General features: G+C 31.6%; 1 protein-coding gene across 2 annotated transcripts; it reads left to right on the top strand.

Moving 5' to 3' along the window:
- Positions 1–9907: 9907 nt before the first annotated feature.
- LOC107869267 (GDSL esterase/lipase At1g28580) lies at positions 9908–14789 on the top strand. Of its 2 annotated transcripts, none has more exons than XM_047404674.1 (5): positions 9908–10193; positions 10694–10918; positions 11864–12012; positions 12879–12933; positions 14311–14789. In XM_047404674.1, exons 1-5 carry the CDS (start codon positions 9926–9928, stop codon positions 14526–14528), a joined length of 915 nt encoding a protein of 304 aa, XP_047260630.1. In that variant the 5' UTR covers positions 9908–9925; the 3' UTR covers positions 14529–14789. The 2 variants fall into 2 exon arrangements, with proteins under 2 accessions (XP_047260630.1, XP_047260629.1); XM_047404673.1 differs by having other exon boundaries at positions 9910–10193; positions 12879–13164.
- The last annotated feature ends 12952 nt before the right edge of the window (positions 14790–27741 follow it).

The raw sequence follows: 27741 nt of genomic DNA, 5'->3' as shown, positions 1-27741 counted from the left end.
AGTAGAGCAAAACAACATAATAACATGATTTGAAATAACAGGCCTTCTAGAACAAAGAAGGCTCACCACTACACGGATCATTTCTCTCTGGAATACTCTACTGATTAGCCAGACCCTTAGACTGAGACTCCAAACCTGGGAGGTAGGGGGTCAATACAGATGTACTGGTACGTAGAGCAAATCTAAAATAATAATTTATATTCAACATATATGAGAGCAATTTAAAACAGTTCATAAACATATCATATAGTAAGAAATCTCATGGGCATTTCTGAAAGACTCTGAAAGAAAATTATCTGAACTTTGAGACATTCTTTGTTTTACTTCTGCGCTAGGTGGTATACCCTACAACTCTAAAATTCCATGGGCTATATGGAATTCTCCATTGACTCAGCGGGGAATCCTCCAACCCAAGTGTGCCGCAAGGGTTGGAGTCTCTAACTCTGCTACGCCATACGGCCGTCGCCAGTGTAAAAATAATATACCCGGATTGGCAAATCACGGTTTTAGGCTAAGAGTTACTTGAACTCAAACCTTCTTCGGGTAACCACCTAACCCTCTTTAAGCCCATTTTTAAGTCTTTAAAACATGCATTCTCTAAAATCAAACTCTGAAAACATACTCTGTTATGGCATACATACTTATGGTATCGTCATACCATTGACTTGCAAGTCACTTCTCTGAGTCATTATTAGCATATAATATGGGACCACCATATCAATAAATCATTTCAAGAAACTCTTTCTTAAAGCTCATGTAAACATATGCAAGAAACTCTCTTTGTCAACATTTCAAGAATTCAAGGTGGTCATGTCAAAGTTCTCAATTACATGCATTTCTTTCTCTTTAACACAAGAACATCATAGTAACATCAAGAAACACCCTCTCATTATTTCTAAATCATATTTCAATTGCTATGACATTGAAAAAACTACTTTTAAATCACAAGGCATGCATTTCAACTCTTTTTCGATAAAACCATAATCTTTAATTCAACATACGAGAGGGGTTTCATAATATGTGCTCTCAAATAATCTTCAATCTCATTTTTCATACATATACATATACTTGTAAATCAATTCAAGGGGAAAAGACTTAAAGGTCAAATCAACAATATCATAAAAACATTTATAATGCATAATTAAAACATAGATTCCAAAAAATCCCTTTAAAATTCATGCTTGATAATATTTAAATCATGATCTAGTGTTTACAAGCCCATGTAGTTTTTAGGACAAACCCCACGTACCTCAAATTAGAAGCTTTTGAATGATCTCTAGCTTTTGGGATGCTATACGTACAATTGATGGGTGCTTCTTGAAGCTCTAGCAATAGGGATTCCGAATATTGAAGAATTAAGAAAAACTCATGGTTGAATCTTGAGTTATTTGGGTTTTTAGTTTAAAACTCTAGAGAGTGTTCTTGAGTAACTTGGATGATTATGAATGTATTCTGGAGTTTTTTGGAATTAAATCCCACGTTTAGGCTGATAAGGGGGTGGAAAATACCCAATATACCCTAAATGAGATGAAATAAAATATAACTGGGAGTCCGATTTAATGGGCCACCGCAATGCGCCGCTATCGCGGTGGCTCACTGGAAATTGACGAATGGGATTTTTAGGGTCACCGCGACGCGGAGCCATCGCGTTGTCCCACTGGTTGGGACCTGGAACTTCAGCGCAACGTGCCACAATCGCGCTAGGCAGCTGGAATTTGACAATTGTTAAATAGACTCCCTTCGCAACGCGCCAAGCACCAAAATGACGGTGTTTTACAACTAGGACTTAAATTAGCTATAACTTCTTGCCCGTATATCGGATTTGGGCAAATCTTATATCGACGGAAAGCTCATTCAATTTTCCACACTACTAAAATGATTAACATGCCATATTTGCATAGAATTTATTGCTTTTGGATCGTCTACACATAGAAATGACGATTTTCGTTCTAACCCGAAATGTGGGGTGTTACAAAAAGGTACTTGACAAATTCAAGTATATGAAATTTAGTATTGCCAAGACTCCTTTGGATGTGAGCTTTGCACTTCAAAAGAATGTAGGTGTAAGTAACTCACAATTGGAGTACGCAAGAGTATTGGGATGTTTAATGTATATAATGAATTGTACATGACCAGACATAGTATGCGCTATTAGTAAATTGAGTCGGTACACGAGTAATCCTAACAAAACTCATTGGATGGCAATGAAAAGAGTTTTGGGGTATCTTAAATACACTCAAGACTATGCCTTGCATTATAATAAATATCCTGCGGTACTTGAAGGATATAGCGATTCAGATTGGATCACCGGATCGAACGAAATAAAATTCACAAGTAGATATGTATTTACTATCGGTGGAGGAGCAATCTCTTGGAAATCATCCAAATAGACTTGTATTACTCGCTCTGCAATGGAATCTGAATATATCGCATTGGATAAAGCCGGTGGAGAAGCAGAATGGCTCTGGAATTTTTTGGAAGATATTCCTTATTGGCCCAAACCAGTGGCACCAGTATGTATACACTGTGATAGCCAAGCGGCAATAGGTAGGGTAGGGAGCATGATGTACAACGGTAAATCTCATCACATATGACGGAGACATAATACTGTTAGGGAACTTCTCTCTAGTTGAATTATCTTTGTTGACTATGTAAAGTCAAAGGATAATGTGTCGGATCCACTTACAAAAGGCCTATCTAGAGAAGGAGTGAAAAGGATATTCAAGAGAATGAGTTTAAGGCCTAGGACGAGTCAGCATGGCGGTAACTCTACCTATCAGATTGGAGATCCTAATAGCTAGGTTCAAGGAGATCAAACAAAGTTATGTCTAACAGGTTCAATATTATCAATTACCCAACTCATTCTCGTGATATAGACAATGTTTAGTAAACAAGGATAAGACTTAAGGTGAAAAGTCTTTTAATGATTATCTAAATTTGGTATATTTGACCAAATAGTTTAATCTATAAGATTGAACGTATAGAAATCACCTATGTGAGGGAGAAGTGGAAGCCGCTTTAAGGAAAATGTTAGTAAAGGCCTATTCTCTAAGCTCTCATAAAATCGGGACGTGGTCATGGCTGAAAAGAACAAAAACGTGAGAACCATAAATGGTAAAAGGGTGGTTGTGTGACATGTGTTGTCTAGGTGTATACTAGAGCTCGACGGTTTAAGGATATCAAATCTACCGATTAACCGAGTGCATCGGATGCATGTTCAGTACGGAAAGTTCAAAGAAAAACCCACTTATCAATATGCAATCAGTCTTTGCTTGAGGATCACATACTTGTCCGTAAAAATTTTACGAAGAAATAGTCATTTCTCATTCATGTGGGGGATTGTTGGGTTCAAAATATATGAAAAAGTGTGAATGAAAAGATGGAGGAAAAATGGTGGAGAGAAGGGAGATACTAATTTAGAAAGTGTACTCTCAAATTGGAAAGTTCACTATTTCTCCCACATTAGTGGAAGAAGAAAACTTGTGAGTGTTTAAAATAAGGAATACTTACTCCACATGGTAAGTGAGGCAAGAAATAAGAAATGCCTCGCGCCATCGTCGTCGTCGCTCGCTCGGCTCAGATTCGGATTTGGATTCGGATTCGGAAAATGGTCGATCGATGAGATCTATCTTTTTGGACAAAGTTGCCACTTTTCAGAAGAGGCACATGTTGGCTTATATAAACCTGCTTTCATCCACAGGTTTAGGTAAAATTTTCTGAAATACAAACTCTCTTCTTGTCTTGAAAAACTTTCTGTGTGATCTATCAAACCGTTGAGTGAGTTCGCTGAATCCAACAATTTGAGGTACCGCTATTATTCGGATTGAAGACAATTTTATCCTGAGAGGAAGATTCCAAAACCTCGAGTAAAGTGAGGAGGAATTACTCCTTAAGGACACTCCGTAAATTCGAAGGACTTGGTCACATTATTAACTTTGTTAATTTCTAAATTACTGTGAAGGCCATCAAGTTGGGTCTATCTCGATTCTTAAGTGTTTTCTTAGCAACAGCTGCCACCGAACGGCTATCACTATGTACATAGTACAACAAGAAGAGAATTAGTAAAAATTGAAAGGCTTTTTATCCAAACGCCCGCTTCGACGATGTGTCTGTGCTTTAAAGATCAAAATTTTATAGTAAAAATATATTTTACAAAATTATGATTAAGTGCTAAATAGTGTATATACAAGACATACATTTGACATTAATGGGTTGATAAAAATACAGGGTGCAAATAATGCTGATATGTATTTTGTGGGAGAAAATGACAAAAGTGGCGTCTTATATTTGAGGACAAGTTCAAATTTGGCGTCTTATATTAAATATCTAGTACCCCTGAGCTATGCCCAAATTTGTTACGATACACTTTAATTTCACAAGAGTCTTATTACTTTCCTGCACTAAATTTTAGCGTATTTTTATCGTCCTTTTTAGCTAACGTGGCACATTTTGCCAACCTTTTTTGCTGATGTGGCACCTTTGACGTGAGTCCCATTTACTGTAATAAAGGTGTCACGTCAGCACAAAAAGGTGACAAAAATACGCTGAAATCGAGTTCAAGAGGGTAATAGAATCTCCATAAAGTTGGAATCTGTTGTAGCAACTTTGATCATAGTTCGTAGGAACACCAAATGCTTATCTCTTTATTTATTATTGCAATTTTAGAACATTAGAAGTGCATAGGTTAAATGAATTTATATTTGTATCTCACGCCTGCGCATGAAAATCATAATAAATGCGAAAGCGATGGAAAATTATATGTATTTTCATAATTGGATATGCATAATTTCTGGCCTCTAGTGTACTTATTAAAGAAAAGATTTGACAAATGAATAGTTGAGAAATTGATCTAACTCTAAGCTCAAATCAATTCATATGTATTTTCAAAATAGTATATGCATGATTTCTAGCGTGTAAAGCATCTAGTATCCTCTGAACTACGATCAAATTGGCTACGACATACTTCAACTTCACGGTGGTCCTATTTCCTCCCTGAACTAAATTTTATCGTATTTTTGTAAACTTTTTTAGTTGATGTAGCACCTTTCTAGCTGATGTGACACCTTTGACGTGGACCCCATTTTTATGTAATAAAAGTATCACGTCAGCTTAAAAGGGTGACAAAAATACACTAAAATTTACTTTGGAGGGCTAATAGGACCCTTGTGAAGTTATAGTATGTCGTAGCAACTTTGGCCATAATTCAAGAGTGTATTGGATGCTTATCTCATTTCTAGCCTCTAATGGACTTATTAAAGAAAAGACTTGACAAATGAATAGTTTAGAAATTGATCCACCTATAAGCTCGAACCAAATCATATGTATTTTCAAAATAGGATATGCATGAAGCATCTAGTACCTTTCTGAACTATGATCGAATTGGCTACGACAGACTCCAACTTCACGGGGATCCTATTTTCTTCCTGAACTAAATTTTATCGTATTTTTATCAATCTTTTTAGCTAATGTGGCATATTTGACGTGAACCTCATTTTTTATTATGTAATAAAGGTGTCATATCTTTAACCAAAAAAAAGATGTTATGTCAGTCCAAAAGGGTGACAAAAATGCACTAAAATTGACTTCAGGAAGGTAATAGGACCCCTGTAAAATTAGAGTTTGTCGTAGCAACTTTGACCATAATTCAAGAATTTACTGGATGCTTATCTCATTTCTAGCCTCTAATGTTATTAAATAAAAGGCTTGTCAAATGAATAGTTGAGAAATTGATCCAACTATAAGCCCAAATCAGATCATATGTATTTTCAAATAGGATATGCATTATTTCTAGCGAGTAAAGAACTTGGTACCCCCTTAATTATGACCGAATTAGCTACGACACACTCCAACTTTATGGAGTTCTATTTTCTCCCTGAAATAAATTTTATTATATTTTTGTCAATCTTTTAGCTGACGTGACATCTTCGATTTGAACCCCATTTTTATGTAATAAAAGTGTCACATCGGCCTAAAAGGGTCATAAAAATATATTAAAATTGATTTTAGAAAGGTAATAGGACCTCTGTAAAGTTGGAATGTGTCATAAAAACTTTAACCATAATTTAAGGATGTACTGAATGCTTATCTCATTTCTAGCCTCTAATGTACTTATTGAAGAAAAGGCTTGACAAAAGAATAGTTGAGAAATTGATCTAACTATAAACTCAAATCATATCATATGTATTTTCAAAATAGGATATGCATGAATTCTAGCCTCTAATGTACTTATTAAAGAAAAGATTTGACAAATGAGTAGTTGAGAAATTGATCCAACTACAAGATCAAGCTTTTAATAAACAAAAGTGGTGATTATACGACGAATAAAAAGATGGGAGCTTTTAGGAAAGAGTAAAAAAAGATTTTTCTAGGTCGACTTATTTTATTAGTATTATTAGTATTTGAGTAAATGTTCTCTTTCCATCTTGAACTATACACGAATTTGCTAAGACACACTCGAACTTTAGTAGGGTCCTATTACCTTCTGGACTAATTAAAATCGTATTTTTGTCAACTTTGATGCTGACGTACCACATACATGGCACAACAGTAAGTAAATCAACACACTGAAGGTCCACGTAGGCACATCTATGTGTCTCGTACGCACTAAGGTTGTCAAAAATACGATTTTAATTAGTCCAGAGGTAATACGACCATCCTAGGTATGTCTCAGCAATTTCGTGTATAGTTTAGAATTGAAAACAGAGCATTTTCTCTTAGTATTTATCTGACTTTGATTTGGACTTTGTATTTGAGTTAAAAATATTTATGGACTATAAAATTTAATGAACTATTCAGAATTCTAAGCCTAAAATTAAATTCAAATAATATGCTAAAAGATAAAAGCTACGCAAAAGTTTAAGAAATACTAATAAATCACATTTTATATATTTGTATACATATAATGTTGGGTTGATTTTATTTTACTTTCTATAGTATAAATTAAGAATAAAGCATCTAGTACCCTGAATTATGACTAAATTTATTACGATCTATTCTAATTTTACGGGAGTCTTATTACCCCCTTAACTAAATTTTAGCGTATTTTTGTCAATTTTTTTAGCTGACGTGACATCTTTTGTCAACCTTTTTAGCTGACGTAGCTTTATTTTATGTAATAAAAGTACCACGTCAGCATAAAAGAGTAATAAAAATACGCTAAAATTGAGTTCAAGTGAATAATAAAACCCCTGTAAAATTGGAATATGTCGTAATAATTTTAATCATAATTCGAGGAGATACTTAATACTTATCTCTAAAATCAAACCAAAACAATAGTAATCAGATTTTTTTTTTCTTCAATACAATCCTTGAAGTCTTCCACAAGCAACGTCAACCACTCATCTAATGGTGGAGTTAATTATGAAAGGGACCATTGTCCTTTGAGGTTATCCTCTTAAAGGGTGTGGTTGATAGGAAGGAAAATATTTTTTAGAAAATATTTTTTTTCATAATGCACATAACATTAATGGTTTCTATTTATATAGGTATAAATGCTCACCTAATCCCAAACGTTAAAGGAAAACCATAGAATATAAGAAATATTCACTCAAATGTGAACCCAAGGATATACCTGGTGGTCAATGAAATGAGCTGAGAATTCTGAGATTTCAAGTTTAAATTTTAACATAGATGAAAATCACTAGGATCTTTTCATCTATCTTAACGACCTTGATGGACGAAGTTATCTCGTACTTATTATTAGTGGGAGAGAATATATTTGGATTAGTCAAGATACATATAAACTGAATCGAACAATATAATCATCAAATGATTACTCCTAAGGAGATAATATCTTTTTGAAATTGAGCAGAAAATATTAGTTCAGTAATATTTATATATAATTTAGATAAACACTATAAAAAAATATGAGAGGGAATTTGACGGGGCCTATAGGAATTTTTTGAGGTGTGTGGTGTATTGGAGGATGTGGAGGAGTGAATTGTCATTTACGAAATTTAATTTTTCTATTTTCATCAAAGAAGTCATTTTCCTTTTTATTTTATTTTTTTAAAAAAAAAGGAAAATGAAAATGTAAAAGATATTTTCCTACATACCATATGCACACTATAGAACAACTCGTTATTTTTCTTGTAAAAGTGTATAAACATAGTGTAAAATAGTATGTATTAGTAATATTTGTATTATTAATTCTTGCATTAGTTATATTTGCATTAATTATATTTGTATTTTTTTTACGTATTGTTTGATTTGATATATTAAAAATAACGTGAATTGCATCATTTAAAAAGAAATACTAAAATATCCTTTATAAATATGGTGGAAAGTGTGTGGAAAAGATTTTGAGGAATAATTATGACTTTAATCATGCTAATATATATATATATATATATATATATATTAAAATTCATTGCATCACTAATACCATGAATTTCTGTGCATTAGTTTTATACTCTTTAAAGTACCAAATAAAGTATATAACTAATGCAAACTTTAGTAATGCATAGAAGAAAAAAGAGCATTAAATAAGATATTAATAATACGAAAAATTAATACAAGCATTATATTTTTTAATACACTCTATCATACGACCATAAAGTTGTTTAAACTATTTTGTTAACCATAAAAAAAAGTCACTCAATTTTCCGATGCTTATTATCCTACTGTTTGTAATATTTTCGCATATATAGTCGATATTTCTGGTTTGCTCAAAGAATATAAAAATAAAGAAGGTTATAAAGAAGCTGTTGGCGCCATGTTTATGAAATTTAAAAAATATTTTTTTCCAATTTCCCCTATTTACTTGGTTGGTGCTATGCTAAATCCGTCCATGAAATATAATAATATGTGTCACTTTAGTACTCTTATTTATACTAACTTAGAAATAAATATTAACCATGATTCTAAACAAGTACAACCTGATTTGTGGACGGCTACGGCTGATGCAAAGGATTACATAGAAAAATTATATAATCACTATGCTGATTTATTTGATTTAGCCGTACCTACAAATATCACTCCAACTGTCGTTCCTCATCCTCCCGAGGAGCCATCATCTTCTAAAAGGCCGGCACATAGTGATTTTTCTGATTTGTTAATGATTTAAATTGTTGGAACAGTGTTGATGAGAGAACTTACACATCAACATATCGGAAAGAGCTGAAATATTATCTTCGGACGGCACCAGAGGATCGCAGACGACGGATCAACACGTTGGATTGGTGGAGGAGTAATGAAACACAATATCTTGTGCTTTCAAGATTAGCTAGAGATATCTTGAATGTTCCAATGTCAACCATTGCATCAGAGAGCGCCTTTAGTCAGGGACGACAGCAGCTTGGAGACAACCGACACTCATTGGGAAGCAATGCAATGAATGTTCTAGTTTGCCTCAGAGATTGGATTAGAGCGGAAATAAGAAACCGAGGAATGGAACCGGAGCCGAGCGACGAGCTGAAACTTGAAGAAATTATGACTTCACGGGAGAACTCAACAGAATCAAGTCCAATGCATGATTTTGCCCCCGTTTACTTCGACTATCCTATGCAAGTTCCCATTAATATTAACGTGAATGAGTTGGAAAAAATGATGCATAATTTATAGATTTTTCATTCATTTAAATTATAAATTTTGGATCATTTTGCAATCAATAAAATTCCTCAAATTCATTCACTCCTTAGTCCTTGCTTTTTATATTTTTTCATTTAACGATTTAAAATTTTAAATTGAATTTCTAGTTTTTTAGTTTAAATTAAAAATTTACTTCTAATATATTATTAATTTACTACTAAATATTATTAATTTATTATATTAAGTAGCATATGTTTTGTATATTTGTGCATATGTCTTCTATAGAAGTGTATATTTATTATATTAAGTGAATCTTTCTCGACATTCAAAATTGGACCACTTCATAATGACTATAAAAATGGAAATTCTTAGTTACCAAAAAGAGAACAATAAAAAAATGGAAAGATTCCATTTGAATAATGCAACATTTGCTTGTATTATTTTCCTCTTCTTATTATTATTCTCTTCAAGTAATAACAATAATAATATTTGTGAAGCAAAATGCTTTAAATCTATTATAAGTTTTGGTGATTCACTTACAGATACTGGAAATATATTCAATTTATCAGAAAAATCAGAGTGTTGGTTGAAACCCTATGGAGAAACTTTCTTTCATCAACCAACTGGTAGATGTTCCGATGGCCGTCTCATTATCGATTTTATTGGTACGTTAAGTTATATATACTTACAGTATTGTAAAAAAAAAAGATTATATTAAGTATGTACATTCTTCATTTCAAAATGAATGAATTTCTAGCATTTTTTCTATGATTAAAAATAAATGAATTTTATAAAGTCTAAAGATGCATGTACTTCCTCCACGTCTTAGATAATATGTCTTTTTCTTGGGTGGGGTTTACATGTCCCTTAAGAAATACTCCTCATTTTAATTTGTTTGTCTTACTTGTGCGTTTCAAAATGATTCTCTCTTTTTCTTTTGTAGCAACTAATAGTTTCAAGTTTTCACGTGAACATGTTTAAAATTACAGTATTAAATAACATTTGGTACATGCAGCATATCTTTATTTTATTAAGATCACAGAATTCAAACGTCTTTTTTTTACTTTCCTAAACTTTGTATTAAATTAAAATCAGACAAACAAATTGAAATGACAGAACAAGTGATTCTTTTTTAATTGAATTAATAATTGTGTTGTTATTGTAGCTGAGAGTTTAGGGCTTCCATTGGTTCCTCCATACATTGGAAGAGAAAATGTAACCAGCATAAATTTTAGACAAGGGGTGAATTTTGCAGTTGCTGGTGCCACAGCTCTTAATCAATCAATTTTGGAAGAAAATGGAATTCACAACCCTCAAACTAATGTCTCTTTAGGCACTCAATTGACATGGTTCAGAGAAATGTTGTCTACACTTTGCCAATCAACCTCAGGTAATTCCTTTTCCTTGTTAGTGTTGAGGATGTTCCTCTTATTTTCTTGAGTCGAGGGCCTATCGGAAATAGTCTACCTTCTAAGGTAGGGGGCAAGTTCGATCTACGAAAGCGAGCTTTGGACTAACTGATGAAGTTGTTGCCATATGTGACTAGGAGGTCACTGGTTCAAGCTGTGGAAATAGCCCTTTGCAGAAATGTAAGAGGAGGCTGCGTACAATAGACCCTTGTGGTCCAGCTCTTCCTCATGCATAGCGAAAGCTTTAGTGCATCAGGCTGTCCTTTGTCCTTTTATCACTTATGAGACTATATTGATATATTGTTGTTGTCGTCGTTATCATTTTCTTGAGTTGATGGTCTATTGAAAATAGTCTACATTCCAAGGTAGGAGGCAAGATCTACGAAAATGAGCCTTGGAGTAATTGGTAAAGTTGTTTTCATATAGGAACAGGAGGTCACGAGTTCAAGTTGTGGTAACAACATTTTGCAGAAATGTAAGGTGAGGCTGCGTACAATAGACCCGAGTGGTCCAGCTCTGCCCCATGCATAGCGAAAGTTTTAGTGCATCAGACTGCCATTTTATCACTAATGAGACTATATTGATATATTATTGTTGACGTCGTTATCGTTTTCTTGAGTCAAATGGTCTATCAAAAATAGTCTACAGTCCAAGGTAGGGGGCAAGATCGATCTACGAAGCGAGCTTTGGAGTGACTGGTGAAGTTGTTGTCATATGTAACTAGGAGGTCACAGGTTCAAGCTGTGGAAACAGTCCTTTGCAGAAATGTAAGGTGAGGTTGTAGACAATAGGCCCTTATGGTCCGGCCCTTCCCATTCATAACTAAGTTTGATCCTTTTTTTTATTATTATAATTCTAATTTTTTTTCTCAGAATTTTTTAATGAGTAAAAATGTGTTTTAAATAATTCAACATTTTATTTTGCAGAATGCAAGGATTTTCTGAAAAATTCACTTATTCTATTTGGAGAAATTGGTGGAAATGATTATAATTTTCCCTTCTTATTTGGAACGCCCACACAAATGGTTCAATCAATGGTACCTCTAGTTATTAATACCATTGGACAAGTTATTAATGTAAGCTTCTACTTCTTCCTTTCTTTTTTTAGTTGTCATATTTCATTTTTTAATAATCGATTTGACTGAATTTTAAAACTAAATTAAATTCGACTAATTGAAATATTTTATAATGCATGATTTGCTAATTTAACCCTTTAATCAATTACCATGATTTGCAAATTTGACCACTTTTTTACATGACCATAATTTGCAAATTTAGCCCTCCATAACCATGATTTGCAAATTTGGCCCTTCCTCCCATAACCATGATTTGGTAATTTGACCTTTTTTCCTCTATAATCAGATTTGCAAATTTAACCCATTCATCATAACCAGGATTTGTAAATTTAACCTTTTCTCCCCATAACCATGAATAGGAAATTTAACCCTTTCCTCATAACCATGATTTGCTGATTTAACCCTTTGTCCATAACCAAGATTTGCAAATTTGACCACTCTTCCAATGACCATAATTTGCAAACTTAGCCCTTTATCCATAACCATGATTTGCAAATTTGGCCGTTCTTCCCATAACCATGATTTGCTAATTTGACCGCTTTCCCCATAACCATGATTTGCTAATTTGACCCTTTTCTCCATAACCATAATTCACAAATTTAACCACTTTTTTCAATGACCTACAAAGTCCTACAAATGAAGACTCGGTCTGTCAAGCCTGCTTTCCTCGATCCAAGCCCGGTGAAATAAAAAAAAAAGCATAAACAAGATAATTTGCAAATTTAGCCCTTTGTCCAGAACCATGATTTGCCCATCACCATGATTTTTCAAATTTAACCCTTTCCCCATAACCATGATTGCAAATTTAGCCTTTGTGTCCATAACCATGAATTGCAAATTTGACACAAACTTCTTTTCCCATGCAGGAAGTCATTGAACTTGGAGCTGAAACAATTATAGTTCCTGGAAATTTACCAATAGGTTGTATACCAGCCTATTTACATCATTTTATGAGTACTAATTATGATGATGATTATTATTATGATCCAAAAACTGGTTGCATTAATTGGCTAAATGAGTTTTCTGAGTACCATAATATGATGCTTCAAGTTGAACTTAATCGTCTTCAACAACTTCATCCACATGCCACAATTATTTATGGAGATTATTACAATTCATTGATGCAAATTTACCTTTCTCCTAAAAAATATGGTGAGTTACTTCTTTCATTTGAATCATCTCGTCTAAAAGTTTAAGGTGGCTTAGAATGGATAATATGTTGCTCATTTCTTTATATTTTTAACACAATCGTTTACCTTTGCTAATAGAGTAAAAGATGTTTACATAAGGCAATATATATAAACATATATTTAAACCTAGTCTCGGCTGGCAAGTAACACTCTAACTTTGAGAAAGAACGTCTAGACACCTCAGTATGTCTTCACTGTGTCAACTGAACACTCCAACTTATAAAATAGTTATCTAGACACCTTCAAAATTTATGTGTAACATCAACATCAGGTGTTCATGAGACATGCATATCCAGACACCTCAATTTGTCTTCATTGTGTCACTTGGATGTTCCAACTTTTAAAATGGTCATCTAGACTCCTCCAAAATTTATGTGTCATGTCAGTATCAGGTCATGTCCACGGGACATGCACAGTGGGAATCAGTTGGAGTGTTGAGTTGTAAGTTGAGACCAAGTTAGTGAGTCTAGGTGTGCACTCTCGAAGTTAGACTGTTAGAGTGCTTAATTGCCAGCTGAGATCAAATTTGAGTGTTTGTTATATCTAAAAGCTTAACATGTTTGAAAAATTAACATATTTTTCTAAGTAGATAAATTCAATTTTCATGATTCTTTTTTTTTGTGGATTAAATAGATCATAATTGGGAAGTTTCAAATGGGCAAACAACATAAATTTCGACAGTTTGAAGCTTAGTTACAAAAAATTTCAATATTTTGCATAATTACTAAAAAACATGATTTTAGGTATGTCGAGATACATAATTAGCTCCCGATACATCCAACAAAGATATATTTTTTCGTTATAAAGATACATAATTAGCTTCCGATATATCTTTTTCAATTTTGGGCCTGTCGAGATACATAATACATCCAACGAAGATATATTTTTCCTTGTAAAGATACACAATTAGCTTTCGATACATTTTTTCGATTTTGAGTCTGTCGAGATACATAATTAGCTCTCCAATACATCCAACGAAGATACATAATTAGTTGGGATGTTTATAGTTACTTTGTAAGGGTGAGAATTTATGTAAATATGGTAAGTTAAGACATGTTTATGTTATTTTTCCTTTTAAAATTGATATATTCAACAATTGAACTTGTAGGATTCAAAAGTGCAATTGTGGCTTGTTGTGGAAAAGGTCCAAACCAACCATGTAGACCAAATGATCATGTTTGTGATGATCCATCAACATTTGTTAGTTGGGATGGTTTACACCCAACAGAAGCTGCATATAAATGGATAGCTCAAGGCCTAATTAGTGGCCCATTTGCCATTCCTCACATCAATGGTTTATGTAATTTTCGAGTTTCGACGATATAAATACAGTGCTTACGAATAAGAGGGAGTTTCTCGGATGGTAAATATTCCTCACTTCAGACTCTAAGGTTGTGAGTTTGAGTTACCGAGGGATCAGAACAAAAGTATCTAATAGTACTATATAATTTATAAACTATAGTTCCTTTAGGAGCAACTTACCAAGTCATCTAGCTTTGTTTGTTTATCATTTTATAGATTCTAAAGTTTATTATATGTGAGTAAATTTCTCAATAAATATATGAAATTTAAATAAAAATTAAGAGTTATGTTAAATTCATATAAAAGTTAAAATGTCATGTTAAATAGAAGCAAATTATTTTTTATTTTTCTTCTTGGGATGAGAAACTTTAGCTTGTAACTAGAGACCTTTGTTGTATTTGTTCTCTCAAATTTACGTGGTGGCATTTTATTTGTTTCTGTTAGAGTTGTGATCGCTATTGGTCCGGGGCTGAAAGTTTCGTGGTGCGATCTATGTTTGTGATTTTCAATGGGATCGGCCCGCAGCCTATCCCGCGCGGTATGGACTTTTATGTTTGGGGCCTAGGACCTATTTTTATGCACGTACTATATAAGTGCAATTTAGTGGGTTCTTTTCGTTATTAAGAAAATCCAGCTTTCTCCACATTATACTCTCTTTCCATTATAGTGAAACCCCCTTTGTCTCTACTCGTAGTTTTTCCCACAAGGATTTTCACGTAAATTTGTGTGTTGTTCTTATTTTCTTTTACTTGTGATTTGTTTATTCTGTCCGAATCATAACAGTTTCATTTTAAATGGTGGTATTTTATTGCATGAACTTTTAGAAAGAAAAAAATACTAAAAATACATGTCAAAAGTGTTAGAAAATGAAATTTAACTTCATTCTTTTCTACTTTGCCAAAAACTAACATAAAGTGTCCTTAGCATTTCATGAATCATGACAATTATATAATTTTAAATTAAAGATTATGTCAAAATATAGAAAGATGTCTTTTTTTTTTTTGGTTTTTCAAGGTATTCCCACAGCCGGCTGCCGTGAGACTAATCCTTCGTTCCTCGATCAGCGTATTTTGTGATAGAGAACTGGCCACAAAGTTTGCTCCATTCGCCAGAGGTGGGGATCGAACCCCGCCCTCTTGCTTAAAGGAGAAAGGTGTCATTCCTACAGTAATATACAAACAAGAAAAGAATTAAATTGCATATAAAATGAAAAGAGAATAGATATAAAGATGTTTCATGTGACACTTGTTTGTTAAATCTATGACGCTTTTCATTTTTTTCCTCCACGTATCTGATCTTTGAATGTGGAAGTAACTTAAAGTTAAATATTCTATTTTTATCATAGTGAAAAATTTAAAAATCTCCAAACTCTAAGTTGTAAATTTGTGGTCATCGATGAATTTCTTTCATCCATACTAAAAATAAATATTTCTTCCTGTTTTGTTCACTCCTATAAGCTATATATTGGCAAATCGACACCTTAGAGAAACCTTCTTAGGTAACTTTTCATTCTTGTACTTCCTCCGTTTAAAAAAAAAAAAAAAAAAATGATCTATTTGACTTGGCACAAAATTTAAGAAAATAAAGAGACTTTTGAATCTTGTGGCCTTAAATTAAAGTTGTCAAATGTATCAAAATGTCCTTTAATCCTGTGGCTCTAAACATGTCATGTGGAAAGTTGAAATTAAAGTATTGTCAAAAAAGGAAAGGGGTCATGCTTTTTTAAACGAACTAAAAAGGAAAGTAGGTCATTCTTTTTTAAACGGATAGACTATTTGGTATAATCAGGGGAAATTTTCTGGGGAAAAATTAGGAAAACGTCAATTTATTTATATCAGGTTGATCATATCATAAAATCAGTCAATATCAAGCGAAAAAGTGTTTCAAATAAACTCAAAATTTGAGATTATTTAAGAATGTATCTGTTTCAGAGACTACAAAATAAAATTTGAAGCATTTTAATGATTTTACCGCAAAATTACTTCCTTCAACATTATATATATGATCAGCAGGAAGTGATATATGCAATTTATGACATCTACTAAGTGTATTCTACCTAATACTCGTATAAAATTAGAAAATTAAACATATATATTAAATAATCGTATAAAATTTACTTGCATATCACAGGTCACACCTTCGAAAAGTCAGCAAGAACAATAGATCAAGTGCATGGATATATATTAGAACATAAAAAGGAAAGAGAGGGCAGGTACACTTAAAAAAAAAAAAAAAGGGAAAATATTTTTTTTTTCACTTTGAACTATACACGAATTTGCTGAGACACATCCGAACTTAGGAGGACCCTATTACCCTTCTGGATTTATTCAAATCATATTTTTGGCAACCTTCGTGCCTACGTGGCACATAGCATAGGTATGGCAACCTAGTGATCTAACTACTCGACCCAGTATTCTGCTTAAAGTTTTTGGTATTTTGACACATAGCATAGGTATGTATATGTATGGCATTTGACATTGTCGAGAGTTTTACGTCACATCATATACATAACTATGTTATATATATGTTTGACATAGACACTACTAGGCTATTTTATTTCAAACCAAATACAAATCAGAGTTATGCATACGTATGTCATAAAAACTGCTGAGTTGTTTTATTTTAAATCATATACATAACTTTGTAATGTATATATTGACCTAGACACTGTTAGGCTGTTTTATTTCAAACCCATATACATAACAGAGTATGTATATGTATGCGATATAAACTTGAAGAGAGTGATCCTAACTCAGTTGATACTTCACTGAGACTAGGATTACATAAATAATATAACTCAAGAACCAAACTAATACAAAGAATCTAAGACACCTTATCTTCTAAGTAATAGGAACAAGTCCAACTACTAGTTTCTTCAAACTTTGAAATTGCCAAGTCAATTGCTAATCACCTTTGTCTTTGTAAGTGCATGAATAACTATACAAGTCACTCCCTTTATTTAACCACAACTCTCCAAAGAGTCCTTCAATAGATAAGTCTTCTATCTTCAGCAGAACTCTCAAACCTTCAGAGTTTGTTGTGAAGAGAAACTCCTACTTCAAGTTGAACTCTTACTTCTGCTCATTTACCTTTATCTACAAGTGTTGTAATCTGAATCAAACTCTTCTTTAACACACGTAATCAATACTTTGAGTTTATCACTGCATTAGCTTATCTATTCCTGAATCCAAGTGTTGTTTGTCTTTATGTATCAATGGGCTTGTATCATTTTGACTCTGCATATCAGTAGACCACTCCAATTAACATGTTTCAACTATCATGTCAATCACCATAACTCATAAACTTATTGCTCATAGACTCAGTCCATATTGATGTTTTGGTCTTGAAGTTCCACCAATGTTTGCAAAACAATGCCATTGATACATCTTGCAATCATCTAAATTCTAAACCCAATACCTCCTTCAACCTCAGGTAGGCATAGACTCACCTTTGATAACGAGTGTTTTGCTCCCCATAGGAATTTTCCAGCGCCGATCCAGATTAGTTGTGCCTCAAAGTGGTACCGGACACCTCCTCATTGTGAAATTTTCAAGCAAGAATTCAGTTTAGTTGGTTTTCAACATGGATATCAAACATCGGACGAAAAGTCAAAAATAAGGTACTTTTGTAGAGGACACACACATGGGAATGGATAATTCAATTTATAGCTCAAAAGTTGTGTTGTCTTCCTGGTATCCTCGACCTTAATCAGAAATTTTGGATTTGAATTTCTAGGAATGGAAAAATTATTTGGGAGAACATTGTTTCAGAAATGAACCTTAAAATACGTGAATTTGAAATTACTATGTTGTACATCTGCACAGTAATTTGTACAGTGTGCAGTAGCGTACAGTTGTCCCACAATATTCCTCAAGAAGTAAGCATGTGACAGATCTGGTCCCTGAATGTACTGAAAGTCATCATCAAAACTCAATACAACATGAACCTTGAAATACGTGAATTTGAATTCAGTTAGGTCGTAATACAAATATCGAATGAAATAAAAATGTGTTTACGTATCAAAAGTCTCATCGTCTTGAGATGTTGGTATCCCTCGACCCTTCGGAAATTTTGAGTTTGAAATTCTAAAAATGAAAAGAAAACATTGTTGGGAGAACGTCGTTTCAGAAATGGATCTTGAAATGTGTGAATTCAAATCTAATCGATTTTCGATATAATTATCTAACACCAATGAGACACCAATTATAAAACATAAAAAAAATTAAAAAAAAAAATTTATCTACCAACCACACAAATGAACTCTTGAGCTCACCAAACGTTACTTGTAACAGTTTCTATTATTTCAAGACAATTATGATACTCGCTCCGTTTAAAAAAAAAATGACTCACTTTGACTTGACATAAAATTTTAGAAAATAAAAAAAAAATTGAATTTTGTGGCCTTAAATTAAAGTAGTGTTAAATATACCAAAATATCCTTTAATCTTGTGGTCATAAACATGCAAAGTTGAAATTAAAGTATTACCGAAAAAAGAAAGAAAACATTCTTTTTTAAACGGATTAAAAATAAAGTAGGTCATTCGTTTTTAAACGGAGGGAGTCCATCAATTTTCTATAAATGTTAATTTTAATTTTTGTAATGTGCCATTAAGCATAAGTTCCATAACTATATAACTTTCAAATACGAAGTAGTTGCATAATATTAAATTTTTAACCGCTAATTTATTTATTTATTTATATATATATATAAGGTGCAGAATAAGTATTTATTCAATTTTTTAATTTCAAAAATTCTTTTAAAAAATTAATGAAATGAGGTTTGTGCATTTTTTGTATTGTGAATCACGTGCAACTTAATTCGACAAAAATACTTAATGCTCTCACTCAATTAAGTACTCGTAAAATATTAGGTGTGAATTCAATTGTACAAAATTGAAGAGTATCTATTAAATAGTAAATGATAATTTTATTTAAATTTGTGTTATGAATCTTTTAAATCAAGATTTAAGATTTTTTTTAACAAACTGAAAATCGTAGAAAATGTTAGATTATAATGTGAATCCTAAACATTTGAGACAATCAAATATGCCTAAAACATTATATTTAGTACATAATTTTAATAATAAAATAAGATTTAAATAATGACAAAAAATGAGATAATTTCCTTAAATATGCCAAAAGTCAGAGAAAATTTCATCCACAGAATTATACAAAAAAAAATCTTACTAATGTTACATCAAATCATAATGAGAGGCAAACCAAACTGACAGATAATACTTGTACTTTTATTATTTATTTCACGTTATACATGAGGTTGTTTTTATCTTACTTTGTACTATCTTGATTCCAATAATGTTAAAAAAATAAATAGGAAATTTATAGGTTATGGTTTAAGTAGTATAATTCTTATCATTAATTCTTATCATTAATTGTGTGGACATTGGATAGTTCAACTGCGGAGTGGAGTTTAGTTGTGTGAAGATGGATTTGGTTGCAGGTTGCAAAGTAATTAGATTTTAATTTGTTACTTTTTTTTGCAATTTTTTTTTTTGTTGTTGTTGTTGTTGAGCTCTTCATTTTTAGTTTTTTGATGCTAATTGTGAATTTTTTGGACTCTATACCTCTTAAGGTAGGGGTAAGGTTTGCATACACTCGATCTTCTTCAGATGTGCTATGTTGTTGTTGCTGTTGTTGAGCTGTTCATTTTTATGCTAATTGTGAATATTGCTTAGCGTTGTTCATGTTTTGCAATTCTGTTGTTGTGTGGTTGCTGAGTTGGTCATTTTTATGCTAATTTATTCTGTTGTTGTTAAGCTGGTCATTTATATGCTAATTGCGAATATTGCTTAACGTTGTTCATGTTTTGCAATTCTGCTGTTGTTGCTGTTGCTGTTGAGCTGGTCATTTTTATGCTAATTGTGAATATTTCTTAGCGTTGTTCATGTTTTGCAAATCTGCTGCTGATGTTGTTGTTGTTGAGCTGTTCATTTTTATTATTTGGATGGTATAGTTGTAAAATTTCAAAAACAGTCGCTATACCTCCTGGGAGGTAGGGCTAACGTGTGTACACTCTACCCTTTCCAGAATGGCTATGTTGTTGTTGGTGTTGTGGACCTGTTCAATTTTATCTTTATGCTAATTGTGGATATACACTCTATCCCCGGACCTCACAAGTGACATTACTTGGGATATGTTGTTGAGTTGTTCATTTTAGTTTTGTCTTTAAAGGAATGGTGCAAATGTGGATTTGGTTGCTAGTTGCAAGGTAATTAATTAGATTTTGTTGGGTACGATATAGTTTTAATGATTGACAAATTGACAAAGTGATATGGAACATGCCAATCAAGCTGGTTCATAAACACACCGTCTCATGTAGCTGAAACTTGTAGCAAAATCATCGATGATTAAAGACAAGCGTACAAAAATCAAGGACGAACCAGATGGGTGGCTAATTCAGATAAACTCAAGGAAATAAACATGTGTTGATTTAAAGAGTTGGAGTTTGACTACAACACTAAGGAGAAAAGAGTTGGAATTGAAGAAGGAGTCGAATTCTACTTAATGAGAGTTCTAATTAAAGGAGGAGTTTGAAATAAAGAATGACTTTTTTGGAGAGCTGTGCTTAAATAGAAATGTATTATTTAGAATAACTTGCGCACTTACAAAGAGAGAAAAGGCTAAAAACGAGCAAATTAAGAAAGTTCATAATTGAGAGAATTTTGATTGAAGATTCAAGTTTTGTCAGTACAAAGTACAAAGGAACAGATTGACGAACTTGTAGAGCTATTTAGTGAAGTTGGGGTTAAATCATTGTATTTTTTTTGTACCTTTTTGAAATTATTGTGTTCTTTACTTTCGCTTTCTTGGAACTTGTCAGACAACCTGTTCCATCCATAGACAACTCTTACGTTAAAGTCACTAGTCAGTAGGACACATACTCTAACAGATTTTACTATTGTTCTTTTTGTTGAGCTGTTGAGTTTTAGTTTTTTTGGTGCTAATTGTGAATTTTGCTTAGAGTTGTTGGATTTTGATATGTTATTGAGGCTTGATGATTTTGAGGGATTGAAATGCTAGGGTAGTTTTAGTGTAATTCAATATGCTTGGTGTTTGTCACATTAGATTTAGTCACTGGTAAGTATTAAAATGCCTAGTGGTCAATGAAGAGGGCGAGAACTATTAGGTTTCAGGTTCAAATCAGCGGAGATAATAAATTACTTGTCATTTCTTCCCATCTATCTTATTATTGATGGATAGCGTTATCTAGTACCTGTTGCTGATGCTGGTGGGAGGGGTTGTATATCCTGGGAAGTTAGTCGGCGATTATAAAAAAATTGTTGGATGAACAAACAAAAATTAGAAAAGGAAGATGCCGGAGGATATGACTTAAAGGGGTCCATCCTGGAGGATATGATTAAACGTGACATGAAGCAGTTACAGTTGACTGAGGACATAACCCTGAATAGGAAGACATGGAGGAAAAACATTAGGATAGAGGGCTAAAGGTGTGGATGAGTCGTAGTCAGTAATTAGGTGGACTTTGGTGTCCTTTATTTGGCAATGTATTTTTTTTTTTGTGGATGTCGTACCTATGTTATCTTATCATGTTCTATGATTTTGATGCTTTTGTATACTGCCTTTTATCTTGAGCCGGGGGTCTATCGAAAACAACCTGTCTATCTCTTTAGAGATAGTGGTATGGATTATGTACACTCTACCCTACCCAGATCCACTATATAGAAATATACTGAGTTTATTGTTGTTGTTTAAGTAGTATAATAATTTATATATTAAGTAGCAGCAATTTAATTTTAAAATATTTATGTTATCCATAATAAGATTAATTAATATGATTGTCTTTTACCCACATCAGTTTTGATGAAATCATTTAAATCTCTATATTTTTAATCAGAGATCTCACATTCAAGCTTTAAATATAAAAAAAAATTATATTGAAAGTGTTGCCTTCAGAATGAATCCTTCCAACACATGATACTAATATAATTACTCCAATATCGATCTCAAACTAAAGCACTAGAATCTTCAAGAAACCATTTGCACAATATAAAATCTTTTTTGTCATGTCAAAATCAAATAGAAATCCCCACATAAAATCTTTCTTTTTTTTCCTCATGATTTTATATTCCTTTTATTCACATAGCTACAAAAGGCTAACTAAATAGGTTGGTTCATAATTGGAAAAAAAGTTACTCCCTCCGTTTTATTTTATATATCGCTATTTAACTGGCACGAAATTTAAGAAATATGTGATAACTTTATGAAGTTTACAAAATTACCCCCTTAAAGCTCATTTAGTGTTTACTTTTTAATTGTTTTTTTTTATTAAATAGTTACCAAATAAGAAAATATAACATTCTTTTTGGGACAAACCAGAAAGAAAACGATGACACATAAAATGGAACAGAGAAAGTATTATCTATGATGTCCTCTATAATGAAAAGAAAAATAACATAAACAAACACCTTTAACTTATCATATTTATACAAATCTTCATTCTTATAAAGTAATTATAAAGATTTCAACTAATTTTATATCTTTGTTGGATATATCGGGGAACTAATTATATATCTCGACAGACCCAAAATTGAAAAAAAATATATCAGGAGCTAATTATGTATCTGTACAAGAAAAAAAAATACTCATTGAATTATGATGCATCTCGACTGATTCAAAATCTAAAAAAATGTACCGAGAGCTAATTATGTATTTTTACAAAAAATTAAAATATATCCTCATTGGATGTATCAGGAGTTAATTATGTATCTCGATAAATTTAAAATAATTTTTTTTAATAATTATATATATAATATTAATTTTCTTATAATTATACTCTAACCTGTTGAAATTTATTTTATTTGTCTTGTTATCTATCATTGGCCTCTATAATGAAATCGTTGAAAAGTTTAAGAGATAGTGAATTATTATGCTACGAATATCAGCCGTTCGAATTTGCTTGTTTTTATGAAATAATTAACTTGATATATTATTTTACCAGTGGTATATGCAGTTTTTTTTTTATAAGTGATATGACATCTAAAGAAGACAACAAATAAATTAATTAATTATAAATTATGTTCCATCAATTTATCTCAAATAAGTTATGATCCGTCGGCTAGTAAAATTTTATTTTCAAGAGGTCATGAGTTTGACCATATATTAGTAATCTTTTGCGATAAAGTAGTGTCACGTGATACCGCTTGATAAAGTAGTGTCGTGTGATAGTAGCGTCATGTGATATCGCTTTGTAAAGTAGTGTCACGTGATATCGCTTTGCATAACGTATATTGTTTGATCATATATATGTTAGCAGTCTTTTGCGATAAAGTATAGTATCACGTGACATCGCTTTGCGTAACGTATATCGTTTGAGCATATGTTAGTAGTCTTTTGCGATAAACTAGTGTCACGTGATATCGCTTTGAGTAACATATATTGTTTGACCACGTATTAGTAGTCTTTTGCGATAAAGTAATATGACGTGACATCGCTTTGCGTAATGTATACTGTTTTATCATATGTTAGTAGTCTTTTGCGATAAAGTAGTGTCACGTGATATTGCTTTGCGTAACATATATTGTTTGATCATATATATGTTAGTAGTCTTTTGCGATAAAGTAGTGTCACGTGATATCGCTTTGTTTAACGTATATTGTTTGATCATATGCTAGTAGTCTTTTGCGATAAAGTAGTGTCACGTGATATCGTTTTGTGTAACATATATTTGTCTTTGTATTTTATTGTCAAAAGTATTCCTTTCAGTTTATTTTATTTGTTACGATTACTAAAAGTAATTATTTCAAAATATCTTATTTTAGAAAATCAAGATAAATTTAAGTTTTTCTTTCCACCTTCATCATTTAATTATATTGTGTACAAAAATCAAAGGTGATTAAAGGAAGAAGTGTTACCTAACAAGGGGAGGGGCGGACCTATAGTCAGATTTTTTGTGCTCCGAAATCTATTAAATTCCTGAAGATTAAGTATAATTATATAACAATTTAGAAAAAATTTTAGAAAAACACCCAGTGAGCCAAGAAGATAGCCGATGTTTTAGTTTTCAGGCAAAGTCTTAATTCTTTGGACGTCAATATATGTATTTGAATCTTTCGTACACCTACGACTCCTAAATCCAGAATCTGCTACTGAACAAAGGTATAGTTGAATACTATGTTAAATTTACATCCCAACAAAGGCAAAATGATTCTAGGTGATAACAAAATTATCGAGCACTATTTGTTAGAACGTGCACAAATTAATTCGAACACTATATTATAAACCTTTTTTAATTAACAATTATTCTCATTTTAATAATATATTATGTTCTTGGTCATGAATCATGTTGAATATGTTGTACTCATCGAAGTGGAGACATGAGAGGCATGCACTTACATTTGCATTGACAAATGTCATTTTTTTGTAAGACCTATAGTTTAAATAAAGCCTAATTAGCACCTAATTATATAAATAAACACCTCAACATAATCATTGATTTGTCCCCATATCAAAACAAATATTCCAAAAGTCCAAATCCCTAGTTTAAATAAAGTCCAATTTGCTCCCAACAATGGATAAACACCTCAACATAATCGTTGATTGTCCTCATGTCAAATCAAATAATTACAAATATTTTTTGTTTTTTTCATCTGGAGTCCGATAATCGCACAAATTTTATCCGATTAAATTTGAATTCATATATTGTTGAATATATTTGTGGGATTGACACGATTTCAACATAATTTCTTTTATTCACATTAATTCGAATTCGATCTTTCTAACTTAGACTAAGACTGAGACTAAAGCTGTGATAGATTCTAATTATTCTACCGCAGTTCATATTAATGGATAATTACGAATCAAATCATGCATATGCATGAAACATAGAGACAAAATAGATGATTAATATTTCTTTTTTTGCTTTTCTTGAATAACAAGACGTTAATTGTAATTAAAAATGAAATTATAAAACTTATTTGCATTCGTCATGGTGATCACAATTCACACCTTATCTAAACCTATATGAAAGTATTGGAATCTTGAATTGTTTCCTAAATACAAAGCAAATGGGGTTTTGTTATCAACTGAAAACTAGAATATTAGGTAGGAATTGTTTACAACATTATATATATACATATATAATCTATAATCTATATCTATATCTATATATCTATATAATATATTAAAAGTGTGAAGACTCTTAGAAAAGTGATTTGAACTTTTTACCCTTCACTAAAAAATTCTGCTTTAGACAAAATCGTCTTTTTCACTACTTTTTCGTAATTATTATTTAATTTTATTGAGTTAATGTGATTGAACTTTCCTTCCATATTTTAATTAAATAGAATCGTTTTAAATATAGGTTAATGTAATTTAACTTTTATTCCATATTTTAGGGACAAAATTCTTTTAAACAGAAAATTCATTAGGCATAGAATTAGTTTAGGCATAATATTAATGGGATATTCTTCATTAGTAATGTTAATTAATTTTGGAAAACGTGTAAAAAAAAAAGGCACAAAAATATTTCTACAAAACAAAAGTCCTAATCCCTTACAAAACCTAATACCCAACTTCTAAACTATATATTAAATAAAAAACGATTAGCAACACGTTAAACTCCAACCCAAAAAATTCAGATTTTCAACACGTTTGAGTTGAACCTTTAAATCCACTATGATTTTCTCTCAGTTTACATTCTTCTAGAGTTCTTTATAATTTGTGGCTTTGAATTTTTTGATTCTGGATTTTATTCCTACAGAAGATTATAATCTAGCAAATTTGTTGATGTTCGTTGCTTTTAAACGTTGTTTTGATGGTTTAACTTTGTGATTTTTTATGCGTACTTTTGGTATTTAGAAATTCTATCCTTATTACTTGTATATTTAACAAATGTCAACTGTACGCATGCACATGCATAGTATAAATAACAAAATAACACACACTATAGGCTATAATTAAATCCATAAAAACACTGAAAGCAAACATGCACATGAGCACTAGCGGTTGGGTCATAGGTTCAAGCCTTAAAAATAGTCAGCCTCGATTATATGCATGTTAAGTCCTATTGATAAGTCATTTGATTTTACTTTTAATCTTTGGACTATTATTAATTACTATTATTAAAAATAGTCAGCCTCGGTTGCATTGATATATGTTGCATTTTTCACATTATCGGGCCATGAAAGAGCTTCTGCTTCACCCAACAAATTGTTCTAGGAAAGATAATGTCATTTATATATTAACTTCATGCCTAGCTTGCTATATATGTTTTTGATTCAGGAAGTGTATTATATGACAAATTATTTATTTGGTTTCCCGATCTATATATCGGTATTCGTACTAGAGTCAGATTAATCTAAGTTAGCACTTCATAATGTCGGTTGGCTTTGAAGAATTTCTTGTGTAAAGGTTAGGTTTAATTTTATTGTTTTGATATCTTATTATCTTATTGTTTTATTTTAATTTACAGATGTTATATGAATGTGAGTTGATTTTGAAATTTTATTTAGGTAAATGTTAGGTTTAATTATATTATCGTAATATCTCTATTAGTTTGTTATTTTGTGGTAGTTTACAGTTCGTAGATGAATCTCGATCGGCTATGAGAATTTTTTGTGTGTAAAATTTATGTTTAATTGTATTGTTTTGATATCACTTTTATCATATTATCTTACTGCAGTTTACAGGTGATAAAGATAAATGTTGATCAGCTTTGAGGAATTTTTTTATGTGAAGGTTAGGTTTAGTTGTATTATTTTGATATCTCTATTATCTTATTATTTTGTATTGTTTACAGGTGGTAGATGAGTGTCGGGCGACTTTGAGAAAATTTTTGTGTGTAAAGATTATATTTAATTGTATTATTTTGATGTCTCTATCATTATATTTTTTTGTTACAATTTATAGATGGTAGATGAATGTTGATCGACTTTTAAAAAATATTTTTGGTAAAGATTAGGTTTAATAAATAAATTCTCCATTTTTACATACTCAAAAGATATTAAATTTAATTATTATATTAATCTTTATTATTTAAACAAATATCCTATTTAATGTAATGTTTGAACTCATTAAATTGAGGTACACGCGCAATGCGCGTACACCTAAACTAATATATATATATATATATATATATATATATATATATATATATATATATATATATATTTTGTTGTACTCAATATTAATGTCAAATTAAAAAATTTAACAGTGGTAGTTAGATAAAATATAAAAGTACGTATCAATTAGTCATACGCGA

The sequence above is a fragment of the Capsicum annuum genome, unplaced genomic scaffold (genome assembly GCF_002878395.1).
Source record: "Capsicum annuum cultivar UCD-10X-F1 unplaced genomic scaffold, UCD10Xv1.1 ctg65911, whole genome shotgun sequence".
Lineage (NCBI taxonomy): Eukaryota > Viridiplantae > Streptophyta > Magnoliopsida > Solanales > Solanaceae > Capsicum > Capsicum annuum.
Note: the sequence above shows the minus strand (reverse complement) of the source record. Positions and strands in the feature narration are given on the sequence as shown.